Here is a 10,670-nt window from a genome sequence, read left to right as displayed (position 1 = left end):
CTCCCCAGGGGGCAGTGGTGCCCTCCTGGGGCCACAGGGCTCATGGGTCTCTGCAGACCTCTGGGCTCACAAATAGAGGTGGGACTTGACAGGAGGTGACAGGGTCTGTGATGCAGTCCCGAGTCAGGGCTTTGAGCGGGGGACACAGGGGACTTCATGGTACTCTTGGCTCCATGCTGGGGGACCAGGCATCACCTCCCAGGGGGCCAGCTGCAGGAAGGTCCCCTGGACACCTTGGCATTGGGCCCTCCTGCTGGGTGCCATCTGTGTGGGCACCTGTGGGTGGCAGGATGGTTCAGGAAGTCAGAGGGCGACCAAAAGGTGAAGGGTCACAACCACAGGAGTGGGAAGGGGTGATGTGGGGGGCCCCCTTCCCTCCCTTCAGACTTGTTCTCCTGCGGGTGCCCACACGCTGACTCCAGCACCAGTCCACTACAGACAGTTACTGGGCAAGGCCGTAGTCATAGAAAATTAAGGATTGAAGTCAGGAGATAATGAGACGTGCTACCCAGGAACATGAAGTGGAGCATCATTTCATGGCAGTAGATGGGGAAACAATGGAAACAGTGACAGACTTTATTTTCTTGGCCTCCATAATTACTGCAGATGTTGACTGCAGCCATGAAAGTAAAGGATGCTTACTCCTTGGAAGAAAAGCTATGAAAAACCTAGATAGCATATTTAAAAGCAGAGACTTTGCTGATAAAGGTCCATCTAGTCAAAGCTATGGTTTTTCCAGTCATCATGTATGGATGTGAGAGTTGGACCATAAAGAAGGTTGAGTGCCAAAAATTGATGCCTTTGAACTGTGGTGTTTGAGAAGACTGTTGGACTGCAAGGAGATCAAACCAGTCCATCCTAAATGAACTCAGTCCTGAATATTCAGTGGAAGGACTGTTGCTGAAGCTGAAGCTCAGTACTTTGACTATGTGATGCGAAGAGCTGACTCATTAGCAAAGATCCCAATGCTGGGAAAGATTGATGACAGAAGGGGACGACAGAGGATGAGATGGTTGGATGGCATCACCAAGTCAATGACATGAGTTTGAACAAGCTCTGGGAGATGGTAAAGGACAGGGAAGGGTGGTGTGCTGCAGTCCATGGGGGCACAAAGCATCAGACACAACTGATCGACTGAACAACAATAAGAACAGTACTCCTGGAACATGCACTTCACTAAGAACCAGTGGACCAGAACCTAGCCACACCCGTGAATTCCCAGCAGGGATTAGAAAAGCCAGAACTGAGCTTCTGACCATAACAGTTTGGGTGGCTTGGGGCAAGGCACATAGCCTCTTCATAGTCTAAGCTGGCAAGGAAGATCACCACCACCCCAGGGACAAAGGGATGGCAGGCGCCTACATGTGGATGTGCCCATACCTGCAAAGGTGCGAGGTGCCATGGCACTTCCAGTGCAGCTGAGCACCATCAGTGTGGCAGGCGAGTGGCAAACACCTGGTACAAGCAGTCACCACCTGCAGGTGGTCCCCCCTTGCTGGCACTGGGTTTGGAGTGCAGGCGCCATCTCTGTCCCCACCCCATCACAGAAATCACTGCAAGGCCTCAGGGAAGAAATCGCACATTTAATTCTGATCAAGCTTAAAGTGGCATCTACATAAAGAAACATGCTTTGGGGTGAAAATACAAGAGCTGTTAGCCCATTTTCTTAAACAATGTATTCTAAACAATCCACCAGGCCAACAATAACCAAAAGCCCAAATCCAAGAAGTATATATGGCAACACACATTACATGGACTATTTATTGCTTTCCAGTGTAAACCTCACAGCGTGCACGCACGTGCGCACGCGTGCACACACACACACACCCACCCTTTTGTTTAACAAGTCATGTCTCGTGGCCAGAAACGGTACTAAATTATACATTCATAACTTGCAGTGGCCTTAAGAGCACATGGGAAATTTCAGGTTGCTGCGCCCTAGTCCACATCCCTCCATTTCCAGGCACAAGGGCACTCCTGGGACCCCTCATGAGGCCCCTCCAGCCCTGCCCAGCTGGAGTGTGTGTGGTGGGTGGTGGGAGTAAGGAGGCTCTGCAGCCCCATCAGCAAAGGGAAGGGCCAGCAGGGCCGAAGGACCTGGGCTCTGCCCCCAACCACTAGCCCTGGCCTCCCAGCCTCGGGGACAGGGGGACCAGGGCAGCAGGAGCGTTCACCTGCTGCTTCTGACAAGCTGAGATGAGGCTGGGGGCCCTTTCAGCTCCCTCCCCCAAATCTAGGTCTCTAACCCTCTAAACTGCAGTCGGTGCCAAAGACAGCAGCTTCTAAGGAAAAGGGAAATGAACCCGGGACTCACAGATGGTCGCCCTCCTCTCTCCGCAGAGGCCACGCTGCCCTTGACCCGCCTTTCAAGTCCCAAGTGTGGAGGCCCCCGCTGCAGATGCGTCCAGACACGGGGTGCACTGTGAAGAATACGGGGGGGGGGGGAACACAACTGAGCCACGAAACGCCCCTCGACCCCAGAAACCGAGCCTTTGGAGAAACCTGCCTGTGGGCCTTGACACTGCCATGGATCACACGACGAGGTAAACCATTTTCTTCCCATTAATGTTTCTGGTCTTCAGCCCCAGGTAGCGGTGGCTGTTCTTCTCTGGCTGCCCATACACCATGTTGATGAAGAACTTGGGCTCGTCTTCCGCCCTGGGCTTGAAGCACAGGCAGCAAAAAGCAGATCTTAGCCGGCGACACAGATAAGTCATGGCTTCCGCCTCTTCTGAGGGCTCCTCGTACACGGGCTGCTTCATTTCCTCATAGGCTGACAAAATCACAGAACGAAATAAGTTGATCAATATGCAGATCATCACCAGCATGAAAGATGAGAGGAAGAGGACCCCGAGAACCCGGTTATTGAAAAATTCCGTGTTCTCAAAAGCTGAGACACAGTAGGAAAATATTGTCTGGGTGGCGTGGATCATGTCACTGTAGTTCCACTCGTGCTGCCCGAACACCAAGTACCCGAATGCCATGAAGACAAAGAAATACACGGACACCACCAATGCCATGTGGCAGATGCCAGGAAGGGCAGTCTGGATGGCCCTCTGAGCCAGACGCACATCGTAAAAGACCCTGGAATACCGGAGCGTCTTCAGGATCGTCAGAAATACCAGGAAACCCAAAATCACCCTCATGGTGTGATCCACTTGAGCCACTGCATGAAAGGGAATGAAATCCTCAGGATTTGACAGGTAAGCCCGAACTACACCGATGGCCAAGAAGTGCTTCCTGAAAAAGAGTACGATCCACAAGGTAAAGATACATTTTAGAGCGAAGTTGAGCAAATTATATACACTTTGCAGGTAGGCAGTCCGTTCTTGTGTGATTACATAAACCTCATCAACAGTGTAGGCAAGGAAGAAAATGAAGATGGCCAAGTACAAGTAGTTTTCTGATGAGTCGGCTGAGTTTTTTCTGTTGAAATCAGCGAGCAAGAAGGAGCGAGCATTCAGGCTAGTGTTCACAACACCTAACTGAGAGACCTCGAAGATGACCGAGATGCTGCAGAGGAGACTGATGTCTGGATTGAAGGTGGTCAATTCCACAATCACAGACCACGTCTTCTCATCCAGCCAATGGCTTTTCTGGAGTTCGCTGAGCCTCAGTGTGGAATTAAACTGCTGCTCTGCTGGAAAAAAATAGAAGGCGTATCCTCCTGAGCCATAGGTGTGCAGCAGCCCATAGGAAGAGTACGCCCACCTCTTCTCCGGAGGCCTGTAAGTAAACCCTCTGGTCGTCTTGTCAGTGTCCCGCTTACTAACTCTATTCCATGACCCAGAGTAGTTTTTTGTGTCTTCTGGGTCAATGCCATATTCGGGGTGACAGCGAATCTCTCCTTTGAGGCTGCCCTCCACAAATTTCTTGGCCGGCAGACACATTATCTCTCCAGGTTGCGCCCTCACCTGCCTCATGAGTGGCAGGCCAAGGATTTTAGAGGAGCTGTCAGGGAAAAACGTGGGGTTCGGGTCATTGTGGAGCAGAGGCAACAGCACCCTGTTCAGCCACTGATAGATGTCTTCCAGCCTGGTCACGCTGGCCAGATCCACAGAGAACTGGTCCCGAATAAACTGATTATAGTAAAAGCTATCAGTGGGGCGTAGGACGGCAACTAGGCTCAGCAAGAGAGCCAGAAAGATGAAGTGAGTGAGGATGTAACTCAGGAACAGGAAAGCTCTTCTCTTGATCCTCTTCTTTCTTTGGAATATCATGATTTCGTCCTGGGTGAGAGGTTGGTACATTCTCGAGTTTCGGAGCTCCCTGACACTCGCCTGGCTCCTTCGCATTTCTTCTGGGTCCTTCCAGGTGTTATGCAGCTTGATCTCAGTGAAGCGATAGTCGCCAATCCACGAAAGGTTTTTACCATACTTGGCCTTACTTGTTCTATAGGCTGAGATCAATATAATTTTAGACATTTGCACTAGAAAGACTGACAAGATGAATGCACAAAATGATGCAAACAGCCATGCTATTGACTTTTTGTAGCTGTAACTGAGTCCATAAAATATGATGAAGAAGGAGGATATACTGCAGATGAGAAAAACCAACACCCAGGCTATACAAATACACCATCGCGGCAGGACAATCCTGGTCTTCTCTTTGAGGGATGCCAAACCTGGATGGGAAGGCTGCTTCTCCACAGAAACATCTGTATTATCTTCAATATTAGGGTTATTAGTGTTTATATTTCTTCCCTGGGTGTGGGAGACCTGATGTTGTTTTCCAGAGACCCTGCTTTGAGTTCTGGAGATCTTGCTTTCGGTACGGGAGACCTTGCTTTTGATGGGAGAACCCTGGCTTTCTGCTTGCTTGGCCGGGGGCTGTCTTTTAGAGGTGACATTGACAGAAGCCTTGGGTTTCACATGATGTCTCTTAGACACAGGCTTCTGGGAGCTTGCCTTGTCAATTTCATAGGCATGCCAGTTTCCCAATCGTTCTTCCCAGTGCTGGCTTCCTGGCGGTTTCAAAGGATGTTTCCGAGGAGTGACCTCACCTAGAGTCACCTGAGGTCTCCTCTGGGAATACATGAACAAACATGTTATCACTAGTTGCACAGGGAGGGTAATAAAGGCACTTTCCAGTCCGATCACCATCAACTCGATGAACCTCCACCCTTCTGTCTCTCCTTCATTCTCCTTCTCTAGATCGAAGAACATAATATTACACAGAAGCATTGACAACAACATGGCTAAGCAACAGGACAGCCTCTGGAACCTATTGAATGGTGTAGAAATGACAGCAGGAAAAACAGAGAACCACAAGTGGCTTCTCCCCAGCTTGTAACTTAAATCTATGAGGAAAAAGTCCATTTTCTTGAGAGGCTTATCTGGGGGGGTTACTTGAAAGGTTCGATCCAAAGAGGTGTCAATAGAAAGCCATTCTCGGCACATGAAGAGCCAGATGTGTCTGCTGAACAGATTCTCCACTTTAATTCTACTTAAATACCATTCAGGGGATCTGCCCTCGTTGTTGTGCCACACACGGAGGGAATGGATGTCGCCCAAGTCCTTTTTCGTCACTAGGAGGAAAGTGCAGATGCTTCCTCGGTACAGAGTCCTAAATTGTGGATGGCTTAAACAGTGCACATCGCTGCTACCTTCGGTTCCATGCAGTTGGATAAAGACATTGGCCCTGGTCCCAGAAGCACAACGGCTTCCTGTAAAAACAGTGACTAGATAACACACATTATCATAAGGATCGTTATCAAGGAGAACTATCACATGGTTCCTAAGATACTGGTCTGTTTCATCTCTGTGCAAAGCCCAGAATGCAAGGACCAAGTACAACAGCAATATGAGAAGTACCGTGAAGAGGGTCACAAGGTTTGGGGTGACATTCTTGACTGCCTCCACTAGTAAGTCCACAGGGTTAGGGACCACGATCACCTTGGCCGTCAAATAGTGGGTACGCAGGTGAAGGTTGGCCTGTTTGATTATATCCAGCTGCCGTTTGGCCCGCCGTGGGTTCTTGCAGATACAGTGCACTCTTTGCCAAGTGGTCTTCTCTCCCACAACACAGGTATCTTCTCTCCAATCACTCTGGATCCCAGACATGTCCAAGCATTCACTGCTGAAAACAGAAATTCTCACCAACTTATTATTTGGGTTTAGGATGAAACGAGGTGCCTGTAGAAACACAGCGACGGTGCACTCAGAGGAATCAGTTCGCTGAGCTATGACCTGCACCAGGGCCGCGGGGAGGCAGACCACTCGGGCCTCCTTCACCGTACACTCCGGGTCAAACAGGTCACTCTCGTTGGCAATTGGAGGGAGTTTATGGGGCACCAGGTAGCTGGTCATAAAAGAGTTGGGTGTGATCTCACGGCCCGCGTACACAGACACCGTGAACAAGACGGACACTTCTGTCATGATGTGGATCAACACGTCCCTGCCTGCGGTACTGTCCACAACAAAGCTAAAGGCCCCTGTCGTCTTTGTCGCTGATTCATCCACTGCATAAGGCTCTGAGCTGGGTCCCACCGTGAGATTAACAGTTCCAAAGCTCAGGTTTTTCCTGATGAGGTACACTTCCAGTGCATCAGGTGGGATCTCAATCACGTCACCCGTGGCCTCCACTCCTGTCATTCGGAATCCAACCACCTGGGTCAAAATGTTTTCCCCATAATTTAGCCAAGGGAAAGGGTCATCCGCAAATTCACAAAACATCGTGGAAATCGGAGCGCTGGCAGGCAGACTAGGAACGCTGTTCACATTTAGGCTGGGATAAAAACAATTCTGACAGTGCTTCTGGGTGCTGAAGAACTTGGTGACATTCCACTTTTCGGTTTTCTTGACATACATTTTAAAGTTGGAGGTCCTCAAGGCAGTGGTCTCATTCTCTGGCACTTTCACAGCCAGTACCGTGTCTGCTAGAGATTCAACCACGTGGAAAGGCTCTTCAAAGACTTCATAATGAACCAGCAGTTTCAGGATGTTAGACAAGGTTGTTAATATTCCAGTGCACACACTTTCTAGTTGCTCAGAAGAAATGCTCTTATCTCTCTGATGACTATCTTGGAGGGCTTGGCTTGCTTGCCAAGTCCTCACTGTGGCCAGTTTCTGAGAGAATGCACTGATCTCAGAGGTTTTCTCTGTTAATTTAGTAATAGTCATGACCACCTGGCTAATATTCACCAAAGTGTTCATAGGAAGAATGAGTGTCTGATTGAAAAGGTATTCTCGGAGTTTAATTTTGTCAGCTTGAAGACTTGCGTCAGTTTTCATGCTATTCAAGACAGAGGCTACTATGTATATTAAATAACTTGCATTTAGAAAATCCTGCTGTTGAAGCAAAGTAGACAGGGAGGAATTTGGTCCCATGGTGAAGTTGAATAACTCCTCCAGCACAGTTGTTGATGACTTTACATCAGTGGGAGGCCGCACAGTGGCATACAAGTTCACCTGAGAAAAAGCTCCCAGAGAGGTATTAAATGCCTGAGCAATTATTTTCAAGGCATAATGACTGTCCAACACACCAACAGGGAGAAAGGAAGGGGGCGATGTGGAATTCTTTCCCAAATACAGGATGGACCCAAAGTTATTCTCTTTCAAAGAACTGATCTCACCAAAACCATGTACATCAGGAACTATTATTTTATATGTAAGAACAATGTTCTTATGCTTGAAATGAGTACAAATGACAACAAACTGAGTAATGAAGGAAATTCCTTTTTCTGGAACAATTTTGCAGTCTGTGCTTATAGGGACATGGTGAATAATGAAAGGATATCTTAAGACCAAGGTGACCCCACTCCAAGTTGCTGCATTGAGAGAAACCCAAAACTTATCTTCCCTGAAATGCCAGAAAGCGAAAGCTTTTATAGACACATAAGCACCATTCCGTCCTGTTGAAGTTTGCCCCGTCCAGTCAAATGGCACCTCCTGACCTGAAGACGTCAGAATGGACCACCGATAGACATCTCGGCCTGCCGTACAGCCTGTGCAATCCAGAGACAACGAGAATCTCTCCGATAAAACCAGAACCTGGTCACAATTTTCAACGCAGGAAACGCTTGGTACCGGCTCTCCCTGAAGCACATGCACCGTTGCATCAGCAAAGGCTGACCTGCTGGTCTTCTGGATCACCAGTCTGAAAAAATATACACGGCCGCCTTGAAGTGTTTCTGGAGAAAGTGTGAGAATAGGACCAGAGGCCCATGTCCACTTGAGATCAACCTGCTCCGGGAGACAAACTTCCTTGCTTATCACTGTTATGTTTTCTCCATCATAGTTTCTTGAGTCTGTGGTACAGTACCAGAGAAACTTAAGTCTCTCTTTCTCTAGAGGGTCTGTTTCCTCTGGATCAGAAGACATATTTCCATTGAGAGTCACCCCATCTGTGAAATTAATTGTGATGTTGGAAGGCCCTGAAATAACAGCATTCAGGGGACGTCTAAAAATGACGACATAGATGCTGTCTGAGTCGTTCTTCCCTGGAACCTGGGGATCCCGCGTTCTGACAACCACCGAGAAATTAAACAGATACACCCCCCAAGGTAAAGAATACGGGGGTATAGTCACCACGAAGAAACCTCTACTAAACTTGACCGGTGGCTTTTCCAGAGGTTTAGTCCAGTCAGGCACGGCCCCTACATAAGGAACGGCATAGATAGACCAACCCCGATAATAGTACTCCTGGATGGGACAGAAGAGGATGACTGTCGCATTGAAGGTGTCGCCCATGTCCCTGGTCAGTCGCACTGGTTTATCGTCGTTCCTATTTATCCTCACGGGGTCCAATCTACAAGGCCCCGGTCGGAATACCTGACAGGACACGGAGGACTCTGTGGGTTCTGAGCTGTTCGGGCTGACAGCTTCCAAGACGACCGGGGTGGGCCCGTCCGTGGGACACTCGGTTCGGGCCACGAATCCCGGGTAGGAGCGCCGGCCGCGGTGCAGAGCCCGACGGGGCAACGCGCGGCTCTCAGCGGCCGCGGGCCCGAGCAGCCGGAGGCGGAAGGTCCACTCCAGAGGCCCGAGCGAGCGCGGCAGGCGGGACAGCCAGCGCAGGGAGAGCCGGCCGCCGGGCGCGGACAGCTGCAGGTCCACCGGCGCGGGCGCGGCGGCGGCGGCGGTGGCGCGGCGGGCGCGCAGCTGGACGTGCGCGCGGAGGCAGCGCGGCGCGAGGCTCGGGGGCCGCCCGGCCGGCAGGCAGAGGCCGCGGCGGCCGCTCAGGAAGATGCCGCCGCCCGGGGCCGCGCGGGCCCGGAGGCTGACGCGGGCGCGGCCGGCCCCAAGGCCGCCAAAGCCTGTGCCCCGCTCCCCGGGGGCCCGGGAGGCCCTGACCGAGCGGAGCGCGGCCTGCGGCCGCCGCGCCTGAACGAGGGCCCGGGTCTCGGACGGGGCACGTCGGGCCGCGGCGGGCGTCGGGACGGGGAGGTCTCCGGACGGCGAGCCGGGCGCCTGCGCGGGAGCCGGGGGCAGAGGCCGGCGGCCGAGCCCACAGCCCAGGCCCAGGCCCAGGCCCAGGAGCAGGAGAGCCGGCCCGGGCCCCATGGCAGCGCCCGGTGCGAGCCGCGTCGGAGGCGCAGTGGGGAGGGCCAACGGACACGGCGCGTCGGGCGCGGGGCGGCTGGGCGCGGGCCGGGGTCACGGCGGGCGTGGGGTTCGGGGGCCACGGTGGCCTGGGGTCAGCGTGGTCAGTGGGGTTCCTGCGGCCCAGGAAATCAGTCGTTTAATCTCCCCTCCTTGGGTCTGACCTGTCAATTCAAGTTACACTTTCACTTACAGATTCTTAGAGTTTCTGTAAAAATCCTCACAGTTATTGATTTGTAATTGAGTTTTGTTATGGTCACAGACTATTCTGTGCGATCCTTTACCTTTTTGAACGAGTTGAGACTTGTGTCAGTCTACCGTGTGGTCTGTCTTGAGTCCATCTGTGTGTTCCATGTCACTTGAAAAGAATGTGTATTCTACTGTCCTCTGTTTGGGAGTCAAAACAAGAAGGGTGGTGCTGTTCCTTAGATCTATATCTTTTCTGCAGTTTTTTCTAGTTGTAGCAAATTGCTGAGAGAAGATGATAATCTCTCTTACTGTAACCATGGAATTGTCTATTTCATTCTCTAATTCTGTTAACTTTTGCTTCCTGTATTTTGGAGCGCCAATTATTAGGTAGATACACAATTGTGGTTATGTCTTTTTGCTGAATTCTCTCCATTTAATCATTCAGTTCAGTCAGTCAGTCATGTCTGACTATTTGTGATCTCATGGGCTGCAGCATGCCAGGCTTCCGTTCCCATCACCAACTCTAGGAGCTTACTGAAATTCCTGTCCATAGAGTCAGTGATGCCATCCAACCATCTCATCCTATTATCATTATGATGTGTTTATCTTTTGTGACAGTCTTTGAGTTTCTCCTTTGCCTGTTAAAAAAATAGCCACATTATATGTCAATTATATCTCAATAAAACAGGGCGGTGGGGGGGGATTCATGTAAAATAAAACGCTCACACTCGCCTTCTCATGCATATTGTCTGTGTGGCATTTGTTTTCTTCATTCATTTACTTTCAACTTATTTACGTCTTTATAAGGAGTGTTTTACAGGCCACATGTAATAGAGTTTTACTCTTTTCTCTCCTCCTTCAACGTCTGCCATTTCTGAGCTTTTAGAGCATCGACCCTGCACATTCTTTGCAGGGCCTAGTGATGTAAGTGCGGTGCTT

The 10,670-nt window shown here is 50.6% G+C and overlaps 1 protein-coding gene across 1 annotated transcript; it reads right to left on the bottom strand.

Moving 5' to 3' along the window:
• Positions 1-2,428: 2,428 nt before the first annotated feature.
• Positions 2,429-9,503, bottom strand: LOC129619402 (polycystin family receptor for egg jelly-like). Its single transcript, XM_055537804.1, has 2 exons — positions 4,831-9,503; positions 2,429-4,743 (listed from the first exon to the last, which is right to left on the bottom strand). Exons 1-2 carry the CDS (start codon positions 9,501-9,503, stop codon positions 2,532-2,534), a joined length of 6,885 nt encoding a protein of 2,294 aa, XP_055393779.1. The 3' UTR covers positions 2,429-2,531.
• Positions 9,504-10,670: the final 1,167 nt, after the last annotated feature.

This window comes from Bubalus kerabau, chromosome 1 (genome assembly GCF_029407905.1).
Source record: "Bubalus kerabau isolate K-KA32 ecotype Philippines breed swamp buffalo chromosome 1, PCC_UOA_SB_1v2, whole genome shotgun sequence".
Classification (NCBI taxonomy): domain Eukaryota; kingdom Metazoa; phylum Chordata; class Mammalia; order Artiodactyla; family Bovidae; genus Bubalus; species Bubalus kerabau.
This window is presented reverse-complemented; position numbering and strand designations above follow the sequence as displayed.

Excerpts from the sequence above, each read along its gene's own strand:
- LOC129619402 (XM_055537804.1), bottom strand. The coding sequence starts at position 9,503 with ATGGGGCCCGGGCCGGCTCTCCTGCTCCTGGGCCTGGGCCTGGGCCTG. Across the intron at positions 4,744-4,830 it reads AATGTCACCTCTAAAAGACA|CAGGGTCTCTGGAAAACAAC; the intron begins GCCCCCGGCCAA and ends CAGAACTCAAAG.